At 44.3% G+C, this 26,466-nt stretch overlaps 1 protein-coding gene across 1 annotated transcript in view; it reads left to right on the forward strand.

Annotated features, from left to right (window-relative positions):
- sh3bgrl (SH3 domain binding glutamate-rich protein like) overlaps positions 1–26,466 on the forward strand; it is a 48,167-nt gene that overhangs the window by 11,623 nt on the left and 10,078 nt on the right. The window contains exon 2 of the mRNA XM_029772122.1: positions 25,420–25,605. Coding sequence (XP_029627982.1) covers positions 25,420–25,605 — 186 coding nt within the window. The remainder of the gene's footprint in view (positions 1–25,419; positions 25,606–26,466) is intronic.

Below are 26,466 nucleotides of genomic sequence, written 5' to 3' on the forward strand. Positions count from 1 at the left end.
ACCTCTAACCCTAACCTGCCCTAACCCTAACCTAACCTTATCCTGCCCTAACCCACCCTAACCTGCCCTAACCCTAACCCCTTGCTGTTTCTAACCTGCACTAACCCTAACCTGCCCTAACCCTAACCTCTTGCTGTTTCTAACCTCTAACCCTAACATGCCCTAACCCGCCCTAACCCTAATCTGCCCTAACCAAAACCTCTTGTGGTTTCTAACCTCTAACCTTAACCTGCCCTAACCCTAACCTGTCCTAACCCTAACCTGCCCTAACCCTATCCTACCCTAACCCTAGCCTGCCCTAACCCTAAACTACCCTATCCCTAACCTTCCCTAACCCTAACCTGCCCTAACCCTAACCTGCCCTAACCCTATCCTACCCTAACACTATCCTACCATAATCCTAACCTGCCCTAACCCTATCATGACTATAATGTAATCTACAGTTGAAGTCGGAAGTTTACATATACCACAGCCAAATACATTTAAACTCAGTTTTTCACAATTCCTGACATTTAATCCTAGTAAAAATTCCATGTCTTAGGTCAGTTAGGATGAACACTTTATTTTAAGAATGTGAAATGTCAGAATAATAGTAGAGAGAATGATTTATTTCAGCTTTTATTTCTTTCATCACATTCCCAGTGGGTCAGAAGTTAACATACACTCAATTATTATTTGGTAGCATTGCCTTTAAATTGTTTAACTTGGCTCAAACATTTCGGGTAGCCTTCCACAAGCTTCCCACAATAAGTTGGGTGAATTTTGGCCCATTCCTCCTGACAGAGCTGGTGTAACTGAGTCAGGTTTGTAGGCCTCCTTGCACGCACACGCTTTTTCAGTTCTGCCCACAAATTTTCAATGGGATTGAGGTCAGGGCTTTGTGATGGCCACTTCAATACCTTGACTTTGTTGTCCTTAAGCCATTTTGCCACAACTTTGGAAGTATGCTTGGGGTCATTGTCCATTTGCGAACAAGCTTTAACTTCCTGACTGATGTCTTGAGATGTTGCTTCAATATATACACATACATTTTCTTTCCTCGTGATGCTATCTATTTTGTAAAGTGCACCAGTCCCTCCTGCAGCAAAGCACCCCCACAACATGATGCTGCCACCCCCGTGCTTCACGGTTGGGATGGTGTTCTTCGGCTTGCAAGCGTCCCCCTTTTTCCTCCAAACATAATGATGGTCATTATTGCCAAACAGTTCTATTTTTTTTTCATCAGACCAGAGGACATTTCTCCAAAAAGTATGATCTTTATCCCCATGTGCAGTTGCAAACCATAGTCTGGCTTTTTTATGGCGGTTTTGGAGCAGTGACTTCTTCCTTGCTGAGCGGCCTTTCAGGTTATGTCGATTATATAGGACTCGTTTTACTGTGGATATAGATACTTTTGTACCTGTTTCCTCCAGCATCTACACAAGGTCCTTTGCTGTTGTTCTGGGATCGATTTGCACCTTTCGCACCAAAGTACGTTAATCTCTAAGAGATAGAACGCATCTCCTTCCTGAGCAGTATGACGGCTGCATGGTCCCATGGTGTTTATACATGCGAACGTGCTACCTTCAAACGTTTGGAAATTGCTCCCAAGGCTGAACCAGACGTGTGGAGGTCTTGGCTGATTTCTTTTGATTTTCCCATGATGTCAAGCAAAGAGGCACTGAGTTTGAAGGTAGGCCTTCCACAGGCACACCTCAAATCGGCTCAAATTATGTCAATTAGCCTATCGGAAGCTTCTAAAGCCATGACATCATTTTCTGGAATTTTCCAAGCCTTGGGACAGTCAACTTAGTGTATGTAAACTTCTGACCCACTGGAATTGTGATACAGTGAATTATAATTGAAATAATCTGTCTGTAAACAATTGTTGGAAAAATTACTTGTGTCATGCACAAAGTAGATGTCCTAACCGACTTGCCAAAACTATAGTTTAACAAGAAATTTGTGGAGTGGTTGAAAAACGAGTTTTAATGACTCCAACCTAAGTGTATGTAAACTTCGGACTTCAACTGTATAAAACCTGGTAACAACCTGTTTACCTAACCTGACCTAACCCTAACCTGCCCTAACCCTAACCTGCCCTAACCCTATCATGACTCTAATGTAATCTATAAAACCTGGTAACACACCCTGTTTACCTATCCTGCCCTAACCCTAACCTGCCCTAACCCTAACCTACCCTAACCTGCCCTAACCCTATCATGACTCTAATGTAATCTATAAAACCTGGTAACACACCCTGTTTACCTATCCTGCCCTAACCCTAACCTGCCCTAACCCTAACCTGCCCTAACCCTAACCTGCCCTAACCCTATCAGGACTATTATGCAATCTATAATACCCTGGTAACTAACCCTGTTTACCTAACCTACCCTAACCCTAACCTGCCCTAACCCTAACCCTATCAGGACTATTATGTAATCTATAATACCCTGGTAACTAACCCTGTTTACCAAACCTACCCTAACCCTAACCTGCCCTAACCCTATCAGGACTATTATGTAATCTATAATACCCTGGTAACTAACCCTGTTTACCTAACCTACCCTAAGACTATCGTGACTATAATGTTATCAATACAACCTGGTAACACACCCTGTTTACCTAACCTACCCTAACCATAGCCTGCCCTAACCCTAACCCTATCAGAATAATAATGTCATCTATAATAATCTGGCAAAACACCCTGTTTACCTAACCCTTACCTACCCTAACCCTTACCTACCCTAACCCTAAACTACCCTAACCCTAACCTCCCCTAACCCTAACCTTAACCTGCCCTAACCCTATCAGGACTATAATCTAATCTACTGGATAATAGGACATTCTACAGGGAGGGAGGGAGGGAGGGAGGGAGGGAGGGTGGTAAAAAAATAGAGCAGAAAAAGTGTGTTCTCTCCCCAGGGCTCTGAACAGGAAGCTTACCCCAGGGCTCTGAACAGGAAGTGATCACAAGTCTTCAAGTTTCAGGGAGAGAGTGGGAGAGGAGGGGAAGAGAGAAGGGAGTGAGAGGAAAGAAGGAGAGAGGTGAGGGAGAGAGAGAGGAAGGGAGGGAGGGAGAGAGAAAGGGTTTATAAATATTCCCGATTGAAGTAAACGTTTGTTGACAGTTGGCCAGTGGAATGCTGCTTCAGAATGGAACTGTCAACTCAACGGACCCAGCAACCCACCAGGACAACAGAACAGGGTTGCAACAGGGTTTATAGTTGGAATATCAACCCACTAGATACTATAGGACCTCACACACAACCCCCTGACCTCTCACCTCTGAGCTCTGACCCCTCTCCTCTAACCTCAAGAGGAGCTAGAGAGCAGTCTGGTGGAGTGATATCTGTCTCTTTAGGTGTTGTCCTGGTGTGTCCTCTCCTCTGTCTCCAGAGACCTGACTACTACTACAGCTGACGATGATGTCATCAGACAGGGACACACCTCAGGAACATGAACCTGCCTTCCACTATGCCCGTTAGGCACCTGGTCTATAGGTCGTTTTCAATAAAATGTCCCAATAAGGTGTAGACAAGGAGACCCACAGTGCCGCTAAAACCATTGACAACTGATTATTAAATACATCTGAACTATTTGGTTGTAGAATCATCAACTCTTGAAGAACATAGTCACACCTACACCATTATTCCATGTAAAACAATAGCACACATTTAGCTTTATCATCAGAGGTATACAGCAAGTGATTGCTGTATAAGGCTCATGGGATTTGTAGTCTTCTAACGTTTTGAATCAAACCTTTAGATCATCAGGCTTCTATTCTCCTGCTGCCTTTTCCTTCATTAGATTACTCTGGCAGTGTTAGACAGTCAGCTATCTAACAGGTTTACTCTGGCAGTGTTAGACAGTCAGCTGTCTAACAGGTTTACTCTGGCAGTGTTAGACAGTCAGCTGTCTAACAGGTTTACTCTGGCAGTGTTATAAAGTCAGCTGTCTAACAGGTTTACTCTGGCAGTGTTAGAAAGTCAGCTGTCTAACAGGTTTACTCTGGCAGTGTTTGAAAGTCAGCTGTCTAACAGGTTTACTCTGGCAGTGTTAGACAGTCAGCTGTCTAACAGGTTTACTCTGGCAGTGTTATACAGTCAGCTGTCTAACAGGTTTACTCTGGCAGTGTTAGAAAGTCAGCTGTCTAACAGGTTTACGCTGGCAGTATTAGACAGTCAGCTGTTTTTCTGATTAAAAAAGCAATAAAACTGGCCTTTAGACTACTTGAGTATCTGGAGCATCAGCATTTGTAGGTTCGATTATAGGCTCAAAATGGCCAGAAACAAAGAACTTTCTTCTGAAACTCGTCAGTCTATACTTGTTCTGAGAAATGAAGGCTATTCCATGCGAGAAATTGCCAATAAACTGAAGATCTCGTACAACGCTGTGTACTGCACCTTCACAGAAATGCGCAAACTGCCTCTAACCAGAATAGAAAGAGGAGTGGGAGGCCCTGGTGCACAACTGAGAAAGAGGACAAGTACATTAGAGTGTCTAGTTTGAGACGCCTTCCTCAACTGGCAGCTTCATTAACCTCTCTGGGCCAGTGGGACACTTGCGTTCCACCTACTCAACAGCCAGTGTCATCCCGTGGCGCGATATTCAAATACCTTAGAAATGCTATTACTTCAATTTCTCAAACATATGACTATTTTACACCATTTTAAAGACAAGACTCTTGTTAATCTAACCACACTGTCCGATTTCAAAAAGGCTTTACAACGAAAGCAAAACATTAGATTATGTCAGCAGAGTACCCAGCCAGAAATAATCAGACACCCATTTTTCAAGCTAGCATATAATGTCACATAAACCCAAACCACAGCTAAATGCAGCACTAACCTTTGATGATCTTCATCAGATGACAATCCTAGGACATTATGTTATACAATACATGCATGTTTTGTTCAATCAAGTTCATATTTATATCAAAAACCAGCTTTTTACATTAGCATGTGACTAGCATGTGACTAGCATTCCCACCGAATACTTCCGGTGAATTTACTAAATTACTCACGATAAACGTTCACAAAAAACATAACAATTATTTTAAGAATTATAGATACAGAACTCCTTTCTGCACTCGCTATGTCCGATTTTAAAATAGCTTTTTGGTGAAAGCACATTTTGCAATATTCTGAGTAGATAGCCCGGCCATCACAGGCTAGCTATTTTGACACCCACCAAGTGTGGTACTCACCAAACTCCGATTTACTATTAGAAAAGTTTGATTACCTTTACTGTTCTTCGTCAGAATGCACTCCCAGGACTTCTACTTCAATAACAAATGTTGGTTTGGTTCCAAATAATCCATAGTTATATCCAAATAGCGGCGTTTTGTTCGTGCGTTTAAGACACTATCCGAAGGGTAAAGAAGGGTGATGCGCCCGACGCGTTTCGTGACAAAAAAATTAAAAATATTCCATTACCGTACTCCGAAGCATGTCAAACGCTGTTTAAAATCAATTTTTATGCTATTTTTCTCGTAAAAAAGCGATAATATTCCGACCGGGAGTCGTTGTTTTCGTTCAAAGAGAGAGAAAGTAAACATGGTGTCGGCTCGTGCACGCGCCTCCAGTCTCATTGTCCTCAGATCGACCACTTACTAAATGCGCTAATGTTTTTCAGCCATGGCCTGCAAAGCCACCATTCATCGTTCTGGCGCCTTCTGAGAGCCTATGGGAGCGTTAAAAAATTTCACGTTATGCCAGAGATCCCCTGTTTTGGTTAGAGATGATCAAGAAGGCCAAGATATAGTCAGAGAGAGCGCTTCCTGTTTGGAATCTTCTCAGGTTTTGGCCTGCCAAATGAGTTCTGTTATACTCACAGACACCATTCAAACAGTTTTAGAAACTTTAGGGTGTTTTCTATCCAAATCAAATAATTATATGCATATTCTAGTTACTGGGCAGGAGTAGTAACCAGATTAAATCGGGTCCGTTTTTTATCCGGCCGTGCAAATACTGCCCCCTATCCCCAACAGGTTAAATAGTACCCGCAAAACACCAGTCTCAGCGTCAACAGTGAAGAGGCGACTCCGGGATGCTGGCCTTCTAGGCAGAGTTGCAAAGAAAAAGCCATATCTCAGACTAGCCAATAAAAATAAAAGATTAAGATGGGCAAAATAACACAGACACTGGACAGAGGAAGATTGGAAAAAAGTGTTATGGACAGACAAATCTAATTTTGAGGTGTTTGGATCTCAAAGAAGAACATTCGTGAGATGCAGAAAAAATTAAAAGATGCTGGAGGAGTGCTTGATGCCATCTGTCATCATGGTGGAGGCAATGTGATGGTCTGGGGCTGCTTTGGTGGTGGTAAAGTGGGAGATTTGTACAGGGTAAAAGGGATCTTGAAGATGGAAGGCTAATACTCCATTTTGCAATGCCATGACATACCCTGTGGACGGCGCTTAATTGGAGCCAATTTCCTCCTACAACAGGACAATGACCCAAAGCACAGCTCCAAACAATGCAATAATTATTTAGGGATGAAGCAGTCAGCTGGTATTCTGTCTATAATGGAGTGGCCAGCACAGTCACCGGATCTCAACCCTATTGAACTGTTGTGGGAGCAGCTTGACCGTATGGTACGTAAGAAGTGCCCATCAAGCCAATCCAATTTGTAGGAGGTGCTTCAGGAAGCATGGGGTGAAATCTCTTCAGATTACCTCAACAAATTGACAACTAGAATAGCAAAAGGTCTACAAGGCTGTAATTTCTGCAAATGGAGGATTCTTTGACGAAGCAAAATTTGAAGGACACAATTATTATTTCAATTAAAATTCATTATATATAACCTTGTCAACGTCTTGACTATATTTCCTATTCATTTTGAAACTAGTTTCATGTGTGTTTTCATGGAAAACAAGGACATTTCTAAGTGACCCAAAACTTTTGAACGGTAGTGTAGTTAGAGTTATTAAAGTGACAATGGATAGGTAACAACAGAGAGAAATAGCAGCGTAAAAGGGGTGTGAATAGTCTGGGTAGCCATTTGATTAGATGTTCAGGAGTCTTACGGCTTGGGGGTAGAAGCTGTTTAGAAACCTCTTGGACCTAGACTTGGCGGTACCGCTTGCCATGCGGTAGCAGAGAGAACAGTCTATGACTGGGGTGGCTGGAGTCTTTGACAATTTTTAGGACCTTCCTCTGACACCGCCTGGTATAGAGGTCCTGGATGGCAGGAAGCTTGGCCCCAGTGATGTACTGGGCCGTACGCACTACAGAGTCCTCAAGGCACTCTGTAGTGCCTTGAGGACGGAAGCCGAGCAGTTGCCATACCAGGCAGTGATGCAACCCGTCAGGATGCTCTCGGTGGTGCAGCTGAGGATCTGAGGACCCATTTAAAATTATTTCAGTCTCCTGAGGGGCATAGGTTTTGTTGTGCCCTCTTCACAACTGTCTTGGTGTGCTTGGACCATGTTAGTTTGTTGGTGATGTGGACGCCAAGGAACTTGAAGCTCTCAACCTGCTCCACTGCAGCCCCATCGATGAGAATGGGGGCATGCTCAGTCCTCCTTTTCCTGTAGTCCACAATCATCTCCTTTGTCTTGCTCACTTTGAGGGAGAAGTTGTTGTCCTTGCACCATATGGTCAGGTCTCTGACCTCCTCCCTATAGGCTGTCTCATCGTTGTCGGTGATCAGGCCTACCACTGTTGTGTCATCGGCAAACTTAATGATGGTGTTGGAGTCGTGCCTGGCCATGCAGTCATGATTGAACAGGGAGTACAGGAGGGGACTGAGCACACACCCCTGAGGGGCCCCTGTGTTGAGGATCAGCATGGCGGATGTGTTGCTACCTACCCTTACCACCTGGGGGCGGCCCGTTAGGAAGTCCAGGATCCAGGTGCAGAGGGAGGTGTTAAGTCCCAGGGTCCCTAGGTTATTAATGAGTTTTGAGGGCACTATGGTGTTGAACGCTGAGCTGTAGTCAATGAATAGCATTCTCACATAGGTGTTCCTTTTGTCCAGGTGGGAAAGGGCAGTGTAGAGTGCAATAGAGATTGCATCATCTGTGGATCTGTTGGAGCGGTATGCAAATTGGAGTGGGTCTATGGTTTCTGGGACAATGGTGTTGATGTGAGCCATGACAAGCCTTTCAAAGCACTTCATGGCTACAGAAGTGAGTGCTACGGGTCGGTAGTCATTTAGGCAGGTTACATTTGTGTTCTTGGGCACAGGGACTATGGTGGTCTGCTTGAAACATGTTGGCATTACAGACTCAATCAGGGAGAGGTTGGAAATGTCAGTGAAGACACTTGCCAGTTGGTCAGCGCATGCTCGCAGTACACATCCTGGTAAGGCCGCAGGGCCACAATATTGTGACAAAGGGAGAGAGAGAGAGAGAGAGAGAGACACTGGGGCCATGAGAGAGAGAGAAGGGAGAGAAGGAGGGAGAGAGAGGGAGAGGAATAGGGAGAAATGGAGAGGAAGAGAGAGTGAGGGAGGAAAAGGGAGAGAGAGAGATGGAGAGGAAAAGGGAGAGAGAAAGAGATAGAGAGAGAGGGAGGAAGAGGAAGGGAGAGGAAGAGATCAGAAAAGAGAGTGGAGAAAGAGAGAGAGGAAGAGGAACTGAGAGAGAAAGGGAGGGAGATGAAGAGGGAGGGAAAGGAAGAGGGAGGAAGAGAGCAAGGAAGAGGGAGGGGGAGAGAGGGAGGGATAGGAAGAGAGAGAGAGGAAGGAATAGGGAGAGAGAGAGATAGAGAGGAAGATGGAGAGGAAGAGAGAGAGGAAGAGGGAGAGAGGAGGGAGGAAGAGGGACAGAGAGAGAGGGAGGGATAGGAAGAGAGAGAGAGGAAGGAATAGGGAGAGAGAAAGAGAGAGTGAGAGAGAGGAAGAGGGAGAGAGTGAAAGGGAGGGAGAGGAAGAGCGAGAGAGAGTGGGAGGGAGGGAGAGAGGAAGAGGGAGAGAGAGAGAGGGAGGAGCAGGGAGAGAGGGAGTGATAGGAATAGGGAGAGAGAAAGAGAAAGAGAGAGGGAGAGGAAGGGAGAGAGGGGGAGTGAAGAAGAGGGAGAGCGGTAGGAGGGAGGGAGGAAGAGGGACAGAGAGAGGGGGAGGGATAGGAAGAGGGAGAGAGTGAGAGTGAGAGTGAAAGGGAAGGAGAGGAAGAGGGAGAAAGAGAGGTAGAAAGAGGAAGAGAGAGAGGGGGGATAGGGAGAGAGAAAGAGAGAGAGAGAGAGAGAGGAAGAGGGAGAGAGTGAAAGGGAGGGGGAGGAAGAGCAAGAGAGAGGGAGGGAGAGAGGAAGAGGGAGAGAGAGAGGGAGGAAGAGAGAGAGAGAGAGGGAGAGGAAGAGGGAGAGAGAGAGGGAGGAAGAGGGAGAGAGAGGGGGAGGGAGAGTGAGGAAGAAGACGAGAGCAAGAAGGAGAGAGAGAGAGGGGGGGAGGGATATAGAGAGAGGGAGAGGGAGACAGAGAGAGAGGGGGAGAGAGAGAGGGGGAGGTGTGGTTGGTAATGGAATAATGAACCTATAGAGAAAGAGTAGTCATCTTGGTAACCACGACAACCAGCCTGTGAAAATATGGGACAAAGTCCTTCACAACATCACTACTTTACTGCCTAATTTACCTATAATAAAATGTGTGTCTGTGTTAAGGGAGGGGTTATGTGTTGTCTGAGTCAGCTCTAAGGCTGCTATTTGGTCTGACAATCTGTTCAGTACACTGGTCCTGTGTTAGAAGAGACCATGTGTGTCTCTCTGTGTGTGTTATGGGTTTTAAGAGATACGGTTAAAACAAACAAGTGTCCACCACTCGGATTGAACACACAACCTTCCCCTAATCCTTGAATAACTATTAAGGTGGGTCACACGACCTTCCCCTAACTCTTCAATAACTAGTACGGTGGGTCCCATGACCTTCCCCTAACCCTTGAATAACTATTACAGTGGGTCCCACGACCTTCCCCTAACTCTTGAATAACTATTACGGTGGGTCACACAACCTTGCTATAACTCTTGAATAACTATTACGGTAGGTCACACAACCTTTCCCTTACACTTGAATAACTATTACGGTAGGTCACACAACCTTTCCCTTACACTTGAATAACTATTACGGTAGGTCACACAACCTTTCCCTTACACGTGAATAACTAGTACGGTAGGTCACACAACCTTTCCCTAACCCTTAAATAAATATTATGGTAGGTCACACGACCTTCCCCTAACCCTTGATCACAGGAGTCATGAAAGAGTCAGTCTGCTAGAGAGAGTTGAGTGTTGTGGAGTCAGGAAACCCTTCCCAGATTAATAACCAGGTTTAGAGAGTTAGAAGGCTTTGAAGCTTAGAGTCTGGAGGCTATTGATCTGAAAACTGTGGACTGATGGTCACAGCACGCCAGGTGGAGAGAGAATAACTAACTCCTCTCTGCACCATGCATGCCTCTACCCAGTACTGTTACAGCAGCATGATCATGTCAAGGCAGGCTACAGCTCCAGGAGTTGAGAAAATGTGTGAGAAAAGGCAGGCTGCAGCTCCAACTGTTCAGAGAAAATGTGTGAGAAAGGAGATGAATAGGTTATAGTACCATAACCCTTCTGTTACAATCAAAAACCCCAAACAGCAAGCAACGCAGATGTAGAAGCACAGTGGCTAGGAAAAACTCCCTAGAAAGGCCAGAACCTAGGAAGAAACCTAGAGAGGAACCAGGCTCTGAGGGGTGGCCAGTCCTCTTCTGGCTATGCCGGGTGGAGATTATAACAGAACATGGCCAAGATGTTCAAACGTTCATAGATGACCAGCAGGGTCAAATAATAATAATCGTCACAGTGGTTTTAGAGGGTGCAACAGGTCAGCACCTCAGGAGTAAATGTCATTCAGTGTTAGAAACAGTTGGTGCTGTAGAGAAATAGAGTTGAAAACAGCAGGTCTGGGACAGGTAGCAAGTCCGGTGAACAGGTCAGGGTTCCATAGCCGCAGGCAGAACAGTTGAAACTGGGGCAGCAGCACGACCAGGTAGTCCTGAGGCATGGACCGAGGGCTCAGGTCCGAGGGCTCAGGTCCTTGAGAGAAGAGAGAGAGAAAGAGAGAGTGAGAAAGAGAGAAAGTGAGAGAATTAGGAGGGGTCAGGCGACACTGTGGCCCCTTCCGACTATCCCTCCGGACAGGGCCAACTAGGCAGGATATAACCCCACCCACTTTGCCAAAGCAAAGTCTCCACACCACTAGAGGGATATCTTCAACCACCAATGTAGTACCCTGAGTCAAGGCCGAGTATAGCCCACGAAGATCTCCCCCACGTCACGAACCCGAGGGGGGCGCCTACCCGGACTGGAAGATTATGTCAGAGACTCAACCCACTCAAGTGACGCACCCCTCCTAGGGACGGCATGGAAGAGCACCAGTAAGCCAGTGACTCAACCCCCGTAACAGGCTTAGAGGCAGAGAATCCCAGTGGAGAGAGGGGAACCTGCCAGGCAGAGACAGCAAGGGTGGTTCGTCGCTCCAGTGCCTTTCCGTTCACCTTCACACCCCTGGGCCAGACTACACTCAATCATAGGACCTACTGAAGAAATGAGTCTTCAATAAAGACTTAAAGGTTGAGACCAAGTCTGCGCCTCTCACATGGATAGGCAGACCATTCCATAAAAATGGAGCTCTATAGGAGAAAGCCCTGGCTCCAGCTGTTTGCTTAGAAATGCTAGGGACAATAAGGGGGCCTGCGTCTTGTGACCGTAGTGTACATGTAGGTATGTTCTAATCCAAGATGGCATAGCAGTCAGACATCCTTTGTCCTTGTCTTGTCGTGTCCCGTGTATATATATATTTACATATTTTCTTCGCATATCTTTTTAGATATTTTTTTCTAAAAACTCAACTTCAATACACTCTCCTGCAACCCGCCTCACCAATTTAAAAAATAATAAGTATTATTTACCTCAAATCTGAAATCCACAACAGAGCTAGCCAGAAGTTAGCCAGTTCACTAGCTAACGTTAGAATTCAGCTAACCACAGTTGGCGGTCATCAGCTATCCCTTAGCTCGAAAAGCTATCGCCAGTTTTGTACAACGCGACTCAGACCAGAGCATACCGGACCTATTTTCTCTCCATATCCCCGAATTTCTACCGCAAGCTCTGGACATTTACACCTGGATCTTGCAGCTAGCTAGCTGCTATCCGAGTGACTATTGGCTAACATCGGTCCCGGAGCTAACATCAATTATTCCGGAGCTAGCCAGCTGAAGAGTTCCATCAGCCACTCCTGGGCTACAATCACCTATCCGGACCCGTTTTACTGCCGATGCGGAGCCCCATGGGCCTTCATGACTGGACTTCCGACGTTATCTGCCCAAGGGAGTTATCCAACTGGCCCCTCCGTCGCGACGTAACCTGAACGCCCATCTGCGGCCTGCTAATCGTTAGCTGTCTTATCGGCTGCTATCTGAATAGGTCTATCGGCCAGTTTTCTTGGGCCACTATAACTATTTTTGCCAATTGGATTGGTCCCTTCTACCACACGGAACCCCACTAATCTACAGACGGAAACGCACGAGGTGGCTAAAAACAGACCTCCCTCCATCTTCTGCCAGCTTGCTACCCATGGCCCGGCTAGCTGTCTGAATCGTCGTGACCGCAACCGACCTCACTACTCACTGGACCCTTTTGATCACTTGGCTAAGCATGCCTCTCCTTAATGTCAATATGCCTTGTCCATTGCTGTTCTGGTTAGTGTTTATTGGCTTATTTCACTGTAGAGCCTCTAGCCCTGCTCATTATACCTTATCCAACCTCTCAGTTCCACCACCCACACATGCGATGACATCACCTGGTTTCAATGATGTTTCTAGAGACAATATCTCTCTCATCATCACTCAATGCCTAGGTTTACCTCCACTGTATTCACATCCTACCATACCTTTGTCTGCACATTATACCTTAAAGCTATTTTATCGCCCCCAGAAACCTGCTCCTTTTACTCTCTGTTCCGGACGTCCTAGACGACCAATTCTCATAGCTTTTAGCCGTACCCTTACCCTACTCCTCCTCTGTTCCTCTGGCGATGTAGAGGTGAATACAGGCCCTGGAGTGCCTAGCTCCACTCCGATTCCCCAGGCGCTCTCTTTTGATGACTTCTGTAACCGTAATAGCCTTGGTTTCATGCATGTTAACATTAGAAGCCTCCTCCCTAAGTTTGTTTTATTCACTGCTTTAGCACACTCTGCCAACCCGGATGTCCTAGCCGTGTCTGAATCCTGGCTTAGGAAGACCACCAAAAACTCTGAAATCTCCATCCCTAACTACAACATTTTCAGACAAGATAGAATGGCAAAAGGGGGCGGTGTTGCAATCTACTGCAGAGATAGCCTGCAGAGTTCTGTCCTACTATCCAGGTCTGTACCCAAACAATTTGAACTTCTACTTTTAAAACTCCACCTCTCTAAAAACAAGTCAGTGAGCAGGCCTTTCTAATCGACCTGGCCCGGGTATCCTGGAAGGATATTGACCTCATCCCTTCAGTAGAGGATGCCTGGTTATTTTTTTTAAATGCCTTCCTCACCATCTTAAATAAGCATTAGAACCAGAAACAGATATAGCCCTTGGTTCTCTCCAGACCTGACTGCCCTTAACCAACATAAAAACATCCTGTGGCGTTCTGCATTAGCATCGAACAGCCCCCGTGATATGCAACTTTTCAGGGAAGTTAGAAACCAATATACACAGGCAGTTAGAAAAGCCAAGGCTAGCTTTTTCAAGCAGAAATATGCTTCCTGCAACACAAACTCAAAAAAGTTCTGGGACACTGTAAAGTCCTTGGAGAATAAGAGCACCTCCTCCCAGCTGGCCACTGCACTGAGGATAGAAAACACCGTCACCACCGATAAATCCTCTATAATTGAGAATTTCAATAAGCATTTTTCTACGGCTGGCCATGATTTCCACCTGGCTACCCCTACTCCAGTCAACAGCACTGCACTCCTCACAGCAACTCGCCCAAGCCTCCCCCATTTCTCCTTCACCCAAATCCAGATAGCTGATGTTCTGAAAGAGCTGCAAAATCTGGACCCCTACAAATCAGCCAGGCTAGACAATCTGGACCCTCTCTTTCTAAAATGATCTGCCGAAATTGTTGCAACCCCTATTACTAGCATGTTCAATCTCTCTTTCGTGTTGTCTGAGATTCCCAAAGATTGGAAAGCAGCTGCGGTCATCCCCCTCCTCAAAGGGGGGACACTCTTGACCCAAACTGCTACAGACCTATATCTATCCTACCCTGCCTTTCTAAAGTCTTCGAAAGCCAAGTCAACAAACAGATTACCGACCATTTCGAATCCCACCGCACCTTCTCCGCTATGCAATCTGGTTTCAAAGCTGGTCATGGGTGCACCTCAGCCACGCTCAAGGTCCTAAACGATATCTTAACCACCATCAATAAGAAACAATACTGTGCTGCCGTATTCATTGACCTGGCCAAGGCTTTCGACTCTGTCAATCACCACATCCTCATTGGCAGACTCAATAGCCTTGGTTTCTCAAATGATTGTTCACCAACTACTTCTCTAATAGAGTTCAGTGTGTCAAATCGGAGGGCATGTTGTCCGGGCCTCTGGAAGTCTCTATGGGGGTGCCACAGGGTTCAATTCTTGGGCCGACTCTTTTCTCTGTATACATCAATGATGTCGCTCTTGCTGCTGGTGAGTCTCTGATCCACCACTACGCTGACGTCACCATTCTGTATACTTCGAGCCCTTCTTTGGACACTGTGTTAACTACCCTCCAGAAGAGATTCAATGCCATACTACTCTCCTTCCGTGGCCTCCAACTGCTCTTAAATACAAATAAAACTAAATGCATGCTCTTCAACCAATCGCTGCCTGCACCTGCCCGCCCGTCCAGCATCACTACTCTGGACGGTTCTGACTTAGAATATGTGGACAACTACAAATACCTAGGTGTCTGGTTAGACTGTAAACTCTCCTTCCAGACTCACATCAAACATCTCCAATCCAAAGTTAAATCTAGAATTGGCTTCCTATTTTGCAACAAAGCATCTTTCACTCATGCTGCCAAACATACCCTCGTAAAACTGACATCAATGATGTCGCTCTTGCTGCTGGTGAGTCCTCGACTTCGGCGATGTCATTTACAAAATAGCCTCCAATACCCTACTCAATAAATTGGATGCAGTCTATCACAGTGGCATCCGTTTTGTCACCAAAGCCCCATATACTACCCACCACTGCGACCTGTACGCTCTCGTTGGCTGGCCCTCGCTTCATACTCGTCGCCAAACCCACTGGCTCCAGGTCATCTACAAGACCCTTCAAGGTAAAGTTCCCCCTTATCTCAGCTCGCTGGTCACCATAGCAGCACCCACCTGTAGCACGCGCTCCAGCAGGTATATCTCTCTGGTCACCCCAAAGCCAATTCCTCCTTTGGCCGCCTCTCCTTCCAGTTCTCTGCTGCCAATGACTGGAACGAACTACAAAAATCTCTAAAACTGGAAACACTTATCTCCCTCACTAACTTCAAGCACCAGCTGTCAGAGCAGCTCACAGATTACTGCACCTGTACATTGCCCATCTATAATTTAGTCCAAACAACTACCTCTTCCCCTACTGTATTTATTTATTTATTTATTTATTTTGCTCCTTTGCACCCCATCATTTCTATTTCTACTTTGCACTTTCTTCCACTGCCAATCTACCATTCCAGTGTTTTACTTGCTATATTGTGTTTACTTCGCCACCATGGCCTTTTTTGCCTTTACCTCCCTTATCTCACCTCATTTGCTCACTTTGTATATAGACTTATTTTTCTACTATGTTATTGACTGTATGTTTGTTTTACTCCATGTGTAACTCTGTGTTGTTGTATGTGTCAAACTGCTTGCTTTATCTTGGCCAGGTCGCAATTGTAATGAGAACTTGTTCTCAACTTGCCTACCTGGTTAAATAAAGGTGAAATAAAAAAATAAAAATGTACGGCAGGACCAAATTGGGAAGATAGGTAGGAGCAAGCTCATGTAATGCTTTGTAGGTTAGCAGTAAACCTTGAAATCAGCCCTAGCCTTAACAGGAAGCCACTGTAGAGAGCACTGGAGTAATATGATACCATTTTTTGGTTGTTGTCAAGATTCTAGCAGCCGTGTTTAGCACTAACTGAAGTTTATTTAGTGCTTTATCCGGGTAGCCGGAAAGTAGAGCATTTCAGTAGTCTAATTTAGAAGTAACAAAAGCATGGATACATTTTTCTGCATCATTTTTGGACAGAAAGCTTCAGATTTTTGCAATGTTACGTAGATGGAAAAAAGCTCTCATTGAAACAGTCTTGATATGTTCATCAAAAGAGAGATCAGGGTCCAGAGTAACGCCGAGGTCCTTCACAGTTTTATTTGAGACGACTGTACAACCATCAAGATTAATTGTCAGATCCAACTTTGTTTCTTGGGGCCGAGAACGAGCATCTCTGTTTTGTCCGAGTTTAAAAGTAAAACGTTTGCTGCCATCCACTTCCTTATGTTTGAAACACAGGCTTCCAGGGCGGACAATTTTGGGGCTTCACCATGTTTCATGGAAATGTACAGCTGTGTGTCGTCCGCATAGCAGTGAAAGTTAACATTATGTTTCCGAATGACATCACCAAGAGGTAAAATATATAGTGAAAACAACAGTGCTCCTAAAATGGAGCCTTGAGGAACACTGACATGTACAGTTGATTTGTCAGAGGACAAACCATCCACAGAGACAAACTGATATCTCTCTGAGAGATAAGATCTAAACCAGTCCAACCAGTCCAGTTTTTTATATTTTCTGGGTCAATGTTTGGCTTTTTCAAGAGAGGCTTTGTCTGGTAACAGGACATACCTCAGACCTTACCCTTCTGTTATGTTACAGTCTGGTTACAGAACATACCCCAGACCTTACCCTTCTGTTACAGTCTGGTTACAGGACATACCTCAGACCTTACCCTTCTGTTATGTTTCAGTCTGGTAACAGGACATACCTCAGACCTTACCCTTTTGTTTCAGTCTGGTTACAGAACATACCTCAGACCTTACCCTTCTGTTATGTTACAGTCTGGTTACAGAACATACCTCAGACCTTACCCTTCTGTTTCAGTCTGGTTACAGGACATACATTACCCTTCTGTTACAGTCTGGTTACAGGACATACATTACCCTTCTGGTACAATCTGGTTAGAGTCTATTAAAAAGCACACCCAGAGAAAATGATTTAGTGTAAAGTTGCTGACTAACTGTAATCTATAAAATAAATTAAAAAAGATTGTCGCACGCTGTGTATTAATAAATATATTATGTTACAATCTGGTTACAGCGAGAATGTTCCAGTTGTAGTTGTGTAATTAGTGTAGTGGAGCAGATGGAGGCTGGAGATCTCATCTAACTTAATTTTGTTTGTCGTCTGTACAATAGAGCTCTGTTAACATGGAGAGGAGAGAGGGAAGAGGAGAGGAGAAGGAGTGGAGGAAAGAAAGGGAAAGGAGGAAGTGTGGGAGTTTGTTTGGTGTTACTGCTGTAGTTTTCCCAGCATGCTCTATGGTGTTGTGTGTTCTCTCTCCCCCCCCCCCCCCCCCCCGCGCGCCTTTGGCCCAACAATTCGAACAATCATGTAATGATTCAAACAGCAGAACTGTTCATTTAGAACTCACTCAGCTGAACCAATACTGGATGGAGGAAAAGTAGCTGTTATTCTCCTGTTGTGTGGTATGCGTGTGTATGTGGTATGCGTGTGGTTTGCATGTGTGTGTGGTTTGCATGTGTGTGTGGTTTGCGTGTGTATGTGTGTGTGGGTGTCTATGTATGTGTGTGTGTGTGTGTGTGTGTGCATGCCTGTGTTTTTTTGTGTGAGTGTTGCAGTAGAGTATCAGTGTGTAACAGCTGTACCAGGCCATATATGGTGTGTGTCTGACCGACAAACTGGTTCCTCTAAAGCCCTTAACTTCCTGACTCCTTATAGGGCCATCCTTTCTCCCTAGCCCCACCTATACCGCCCAGGGCTGCTCTGATAGGAACACAGCCTCAGGACCAGCCACTAACCACACCCCCAAACACACACGTGTTTCTCAGTTTGGGATGTTGAAGTGTGGCTTGAAGTCAGTCCCAGTCTAACACAGGGAATACAGCATTATCACTAACCCGAACCCAGTCAATACAGCACACAGTACACTACACAGCTCTGAGTGTCTTCACTAACCCAGTCAATACAGTAGACTACACAGCTCTGGGTACCCTCAATAACCCTAACCCAGTCAATACAGTACACTACACAGCACTGAGTGTCTTCACTAACCCTAACCCAGTCAATACAGCACACAGTACACTACACAGCTCTGAGTGTCTTCACTAACTCTAACCCAGTCAATACAGCACAAAGTACACTACACAGCTCTGAGTGTCTTCACTAACCCTAACCCAGTCAATACAGTACTAACCCAGTCAATACAGCACTAACCCAGTCAATACAGCACTAACCCAGTCAATACAGCATGAACTCAGTAAATACAGCACTAACCCAGTCAATACAGCACTAACCCAGTTAATACAGTACTAACACAGTCAATACAGTACTAACCTTAACCCAGTAAATACAGTACTAACCCAGTCAATACAGTACTAACCCAGTCAATACAGCACTAACCCAGTCAATACAGTACTAACCCAGTCAATACAGCACTAACCCTGTCAATACATTACTAACCCAGTCAATACAGTACTTACCCAGTCAAGACAGTACTAACACTAACCCAGTCAATACAGTACTAACCCAGTCAAAACAGTACTAACACATTCAATACAGTACTAACCCAGTCAATACAGGACAAACCCAGTCAATACAGTGCTAACCCAGTCAATATAGCACTAACCCAGTAAATACAATGCTAACCCAGTCAATACAGCACTAACCCAGTCAATACAACACTATCCCAGTCAATACAGTACTAACCCAGTCAATACAGCACTATCCCAGTCAATACAGTACTAACCCAGTCAATGCAGTACTAACACTAACCCAGTCAATACAGCACCAACCCAGTAAATGCAGTACTAACACTAACCCAGTCAATACAGTACTAACCCAGTCAATAAAGTACTAACACTAACCCAGTCAATAAAGTACTAACCCAGTCAATAGAGTACTATCCCAGTCAAAACAGCACTAACCCAGTCAAAAGAGCACTAACCCAGTCAATACAGTACTAACCCAGTCAATACATCACTAACCCAGTCAATACAGTACTAACCCAGTCAATACAGTACTAACCCAGTCAATACAGTACTAACCCAGTCAATACATCACTAACCCAGTCAATACAGCACTAACCCAGTCAATACAGTACTAACACTAAACCAGTCAGTTCAGCACTAACCCAGTCAATACAGTACTAACCCAGTCAATACAGTACTGACCCAGTGAATACAGTACTAACACTAACCCAGTCAATACAGCACAAACCCAGTCAATACAGTACTAACCCAGTCAATACAGTACTAACACTAACCCAGTCAATACAGCACAAACCCAGTCAATACAGTACTAACCCAGTCAATACAGCATTAACCCAGTCAATACAGCACTAACCCAGTCAATACAGTACTAACCCAGTCAATACAGCACTAACCCTAACCCAGTCAATACAGCACTAACCCTAACCCAGTCAATACAGCACTAACACAGTCAATACAGTACTAACCCAGTCAATACAGTACTAACCCAGTCAATACAGTACTAACCCAGTCAATACAGTACTAACCCTTTCCTACGTCAGCCTTTCTCAATAGCAAGGCTATGCTCACTGAGTCTGTACATAGTCAAAGCTCTCCTTATTTTTTGGTCAGTCACAGTGGTCAGGTATTCTGCCACTCTTTACTCTCTGTTTAGCCAAATAGCATTCTAGTTCGCTCAGTTTTTTTGTTAATTCTTTCTAATGTGTCAAGTAATTATTATTTTGTTTTCTCATGATTTGGTTGGGTCTAATTGTGTTTCTGTCCTGGGGCTCTGTGGTGTCTGTTTGTGTTTATGAACAGAGCCCCAGGACCAGCTTGCTTAGGGACTCTTCTCCAGGTTCATCTCTCTGTAGTGAGGGCTTTGTTATGGAAGGTTTGGGAATCGCTTTCTTTTAGGTGGTTGTAGAATTTAACGTCTCTTTTCTAGATTTTGATAATTGGCGTGTATCGGCCTAATTCTGCTCTGCATGCATTATTTGGTGTTTTACTTTGTGCACATTTTTTAAAGAATTCTGCAATTTGGTGTTTGTCCCATTTTGTAAATTCTTGGTTGGCGAGCAGACCTCAGATCTCACCACCATAAAGGTCAATGGGTTCTATAACTGATTCAAGTATTTTTTGCCTGATCCTAGTTGGTATGTTGAATGTTATGTTCCTTTTTATATCGTAGAAGGCCCTTCATGCCTTGTCTCTCAGATCGTTCACAGCTTTGTGGAATTCACCTGTGGTGCTGATGTTTAGGCCGAGGTATGTATAGTTTTTTTGTGTGCTCTAGGGCAATGGCGTCTAGATGGAATTTGTATTTGTTGTCTTGGCAAGTGGATCTTTTTTGGAAACCATTATTTTTGTCTTACTGAGATTTACTGTCAGGGCCCAGGAGAAAATGGCCCTTGAATATTTTGTTACACCTGCTGGAGAGCATATCTTTGTCTACACCCATTCAGCATCGTTCACACCCTAAGAAGGTTTAACCCCACCCATCTCTTTAAGGATTCACACGTGATGCCATGTGGTAAACACACACTATGTCAAATCAAATCTAAGTTTATTTGTCACATGCACAGGATACAGAAGGTGTAAACGGTACAATGAAATGGTTACTTGCATAGTAGTAATATCAAAAATAGTGTCCAGATAAAAATATTTTATAAATATTTTATAATTATCAGATTACGCTTACCCGACACACTGGTCTAAATTGAAGGAAACGCTATAACCACCAGCCACATCTAGCTAAGTGGATGAGTCACTATTGTCTAGACATGTACACATGTTCATGAAATACAATAGATGGCTGTAATCACCCCCAGACACACCTGGCTAACTTGATGGGTCATGTAATCACCCCCAGACACACCTGGTTAACTTGATGGGTCATGTAATCACCCCCAGACACCCCTGGCTAACTTGATGGGTCATGTAATCACCCCCAGACACACCTGGCTAACTTGATGGGTCATGTAATCACCCCCAGACACACCTGGCTAACTTGATGGGTCATGTAATCACCCCCAGACACACCTGGCTAACTTGATGGATCATGTAATCACCCCCAGACACACCTGGTTAACTTGATGGGTCATGTAATCATCTGGCCAAAGTGAAGTTTTTTGTTTAGACATGTAGCTAGCTAGCTAAACAATGAACCAGCATAATCCCAACTCATACTACTACCAATACAAACATTGTTTTAGTTGTAGTATGAATCTGTAGGTAGCTAAAACTAACAAACTAGATTCAATGTTAGCTAGCTAGCTAACATTAGGCTATACAGTGAGGGAAAAAAGTATTTGATCCCCTGCTGATTTTGTACGTTTGCCCACTGAGACAAAGAAATGATCAGTCTATCATTTTAATGCTAGGTTTATTTGAATAGTGAGAGACAGAATAACAACAAAAAAATCCAGAAAAACATGTCAAAAATGTTGTAGACCTACTACACAAGGCTGGAATGGGCTACAAGACCATCGCCAAGCAGCTTGGTGAGAAGGTGACAACAGTTGGTGCGATTATTCGCAAATGGAAGAAACACAAAAGAACTGTCAATCTCCCTCAGCCTGGGGCTCCATGCAAGATCTCACCTCGTGGAGTTGCAATGATCATGAGAACGGTGAGGAATCAGCCCAGAACTACACAGGAGCATCTTGTTAATGATCTCAAGGCAGCTGGGACCATAGTCACCAAGAAAACAATTGGTAACACACTACGCCGTGAAGGACTGAAATCCTGCAGCGCCCGCAAGGTCCCCCTGCTCAAGAAAGCACATATATATGCCAGTCTGAAGTTTGCCAATGAACATCTGAATGATTCAGAGGACAACTGGGTGAAAGTGTTGTGGTCAGATGAGACCAAAATGGAGCTCTTTGGCATCAACTCAACTTGCCATGTTTGGAGGAGGAGGAATGCTGCCTATGACCCCAAGAACACCATCCCCACCGTCAAACATGGAGGTGGAAACATTATGCTTTGGGGGTGTTTTTCTGCTAAGAGGACAGGACAACTTCACCGCATCAAAGGGACAATGGACGGGGCCATGTACCGTCAAATCTTGGGTGAGAACCTCCTTCCCTCAGCCAGGGCATTGAAAATGGGTCGTGGATGGGTATTCCAGCATGACAATGACCCAAAACACACAGCCAAGGCAACAAAGGAGTGGCTCAAGAAGAAGCACATTAAGGTCCAGGAGTGGCCTAGCCATCTGTGGAGGGAGCTGAAGGTTCGAGTTGCCAAACGTCAGCCTCGAAACCTTAATGACTTGGAGAAGATCTGCAAAGAGGAGTGGGACAAAATCCCTCCTGAGATGTGTGCAAACCTGGTGGCCAACTACAAGAAACGTCTGACCTCTGTGATTGCCAACAAGGGTTTTGCAACCAAGTACTAAGTCATGTTTTGCAGAGGGGTCAAATACTTATTTCCCTCATTAAAATGCAAATCATTTTATAACATTTTATTAAAAAAATGTTGTTATTCTGTCTCTCACTGTTCAAATAAACCTAGCATTAAAACTATAGACTGATAATTTCTTTGTCAGTGGGCAAACGTACAAAATCAGCAGGGGATCAAATCATTTTTCCCTCACTGTAACTAGCAATGCAAATGGATTTCTAATTAGAATAATATTACTACACAGATCAATATTACTACACAGACGTTATCTAGCGAACCAGCTAGCTAACATTCGCTAGCTAACTAACAGTACGCTTTAACTTGAAATAAAAACTAATTTCTGACAAAATTAGAAATGTATATCTGAAAATTTAGCTAGACCCTTACCCATATACATGTACATATACATATCTCTCCTAACCCTAACCCATATACATGTACATATCTCTCCTAACCCCAACCCATTTACATGTACATATACATATCTCTCCTAACCCTAACCCATATACATGTACATATACATATCTCTCCTAACCCTAACCCATATACATGTACATATCTCTCCTAACCCTAACCCTAACCCATATACATGTACATATACATATCTCTCCTAACCCTAACCCTAACCCATGTACATGGATGAACGCTTCACTACAGACTGGAACCATTTAACTCCGTTCTGTTTGTAGCTACATCTTGTTTGGCCAGCGTTGTGGCATGTCACTCCAGTTCACACTGACTGTGGAAGTAGACCATCAGTTTTTCCAACTGATCTGTTGATAGCACCTGATAAATTCAGGGAATCAATGTTGTTGAGAAAAGTAGAGAAACTTTTGCAATTGTCAATGGCCAATGTTGGTGCGGAAGAAAGAACTATCAACACATACATATTTGGATAACAAAAACGAGTCACATATACTGTATATGCTGAAGAGGGTTGGGCTCAAGCTGTATCCCTGTCTCACCCCATGACCCTGTGGAAATAAATGTGTGTGTTTTTTGCCAATTTTAACTGCACACTTGTCGTTTGTGTACATGGATTTTATAACTTCATATATTTTTCCCCCAACACTGCTTTCCATCAATTTGTATAGCAGACCCTCATGCCAAATTGAGTCAAAAGCTTTTTGAAATCAACAAAGCATGAGAACACTTTTCCTTTGTTTTGGTTTGTTTGTCAATTAGGGTGTGCAGGGGGTGGCAGGTGGTTAGAGCGTTGGGAGAGAGAGATAAAACCCTTATAAACCCTATAGCGGCAGGTAGCCTAGTGGTTAGAGCGTTGGGAGAGAGAGATAAAACCCTTATAAACCCTATAGCGGCAGGTAGCCTAGTGGTTAGAGCGTTGGGAGAGAGAGATAAAACCCTTATAAACCCTATAGCGGCAGGTAGCCTAGTGCTTAGAGCGTTGGGAGAGAGAGATAAAACCCTTATAAACCCTATAGCGGCAGGTAGTCTAGTGGTTAGAGTGTTGGGAGAGAGAGATAAAACCCTTATAAACCCTATAGCGGCAGGTAGTCTAGTGGTTAGAGTGTTGGGAGAGAGAGATAAAACCCTTATAAACCCTATAGCGGCAGGTAGCCTAGTGGTTAGAGCGTTGGGAGAGAGAGATAAAACCCTTATAAACCCTATAGCGGCAGGTAGCCTAGTGGTTAGAGCGTTGGGAGAGAGAGATAAAACCCTTATAAACCCTATAGCGGCAGGTAGTCTAGTGGTTAGAGCGTTGGGAGAGAGAGATAAAACCCTTATAAACCCTATAGCGGCAGGTAGCCTAGTGGTTAGAGCGTTGGACCAGTAACCTACTTAATGTAGTATCAGTGCCGGGTGGCAGGTAGCCTAGTGGTTAGAGCGTTGGGTCCAGTTGCTAGATTGATTCCCCGAGCTGACAAGGACAAAATCTGTTGTTCTGCCCCTGAACAAGGCAGTTAACCCACTGTTCCTAGGCCGTCATTGTAAATAAGAATTTGTTCTTAACTGACTTGCCTAGTTAAATAAAATGAATACGTGGTCTGTCGTACGGTAATTTGGTAAAAAGCCAATTTGACATTTGTTCAGTACATTGTTTTCACTGAGGAAATGTACGAGTCTGCTGTTAATGATAATGCAGAGGATTTTCCCAAGGTTGCTGTTGACACATATGCCATGGTACAGTAGTTATTGGGGTCAAATTTCCCTCCACTTTTGTGGATTGGGGTTGGTTCCAAATATTGGGGAAGATGCCCAAGCGGAGGATGATGTTAAAGAGTTTAAGTATAGCCAATTTGAATTTGTGGTCTGTATATTTTATTATTTTGTTTAGGATGGCATCAATACCACAGGCCTTTTTGGGTTGGAGGGCTTGTATTTTGTCCTGTAGTTCATTCAATGTAATTGGAGAATGCAGTGGGTTCTGGTAGTCTTTAATAGTTGATTCTAAGATTTGTATTTGATCATGTATATGTTTTTTCTCTTCTCCGTACAGCTGACTCTACACAGTTCTCAGTACAGCTGACTCTACACAGTTCTCAGTACAGCTGACTCTACACAGTTCTCAGTACAGCTGACTCTACACAGTTCTCAGTACAGCTGACTCTACACAGTTCTCAGTACAGCTGACTCTACACAGCTCTCAGTACAGCGGACTCTACACAGTTCTCAGTACAGCGGACTCTACACAGCTCTCAGTACAGCTGACTCTAGACAGCTCTCAGTACAGCTGACTCTACACAGTTCTCAGTACAGCTGACTCTAGACAGCTCTCAGTACAGCTGACTCTAGACTGTTCTCAGTACAGCTGACTTCAGTTCCTCACAGAAGAGATAACAAAAAGAAAGACAATATGAATATGAAATTAACACATCCCTCCTCCCCTTCTTACAGATAAAGAAACAGCAGCAGGATGTGATGGGCTTCCTGTCAGCCAATAAGATTGAGTTTGAGGAGTGTGACATCGCTGCCAATGAGGACAACAGGAAGTGGATGAGAGAGAATGTTCCGGAGGAGGCTCGACCCCCTGCAGGGAACCCTCTACCTCCACAGATCTTCAACCAGGACAGATACTGCGGGGTGGGTGCACGATAAGGAGTGATAGTGAATTATAATGGATTGGTATCATGTATTAACTTATTCAGCAGGTGTACGAGCATCATTCTGTTTCTATGTTAGTCTGTAACAGCCCTACTAGAATAGCTTTCATTAGGTTGACCCAGTTTTTCTGTCCAGGTTTAGAGAGTTGAATGTGGGTTCAGCTCAGTCAGTCAGGCATCATGTTGTAGTAGAGGGTTGATGAGGTTATGGTATAAAGGACTAATAGAGGTTATAGTAGAGGGTTGATGAGGTTATGGTATAAAGGACTAATGGAGGTTATAGTAGAGGGTTGATGAGGTTATGGTATAAAGGACTAATAGAGGTTGTAGTAGAGGGTTGATGAGGTTATGGTATAAAGGACTAATAGAGGTTATAGTAGAGGGTTGATGAGGTTATGGTATAAAGGACTAATAGAGGTTATAGTAGAGGGTTGATGAGGTTATGGTATAAAGGACTAATAGAGGTTATAGTAGAGGGTTGATGAGGTTATGGTATAAAGGACTAATAGAGGTTATAGTAGAGGGTTGATGAGGTTATGGTATAAAGGACTAATAGAGGTTATAGTAGAGGGTTGATGAGGTTATGGTATAAAGGACTAATAGAGGTTATAGTAGAGGGTTGATGAGGTTATGGTATAAAGGACTAATAGAGGTTATAGTAGAGGGTTGAATAACACAAAGAGGAGATGACATGTAGCTCCAGTAAAGTTTGTGCTCTGTAGTAAAGGTGTGTGTGTGTGTGTGTGTGTGTGTGTGTGTGTGTGTGTGTGTGTGTGTGTGTGTGTGTGTGTGTGTGTGTGTGTGTGTGTGTGTGTGTGTGTGTGTGTGTGTGTGTGTGTGT

Source organism: Salmo trutta, chromosome 13 (assembly GCF_901001165.1).
Source record: "Salmo trutta chromosome 13, fSalTru1.1, whole genome shotgun sequence".
Classification (NCBI taxonomy): Eukaryota; Metazoa; Chordata; class Actinopteri; order Salmoniformes; family Salmonidae; genus Salmo; species Salmo trutta.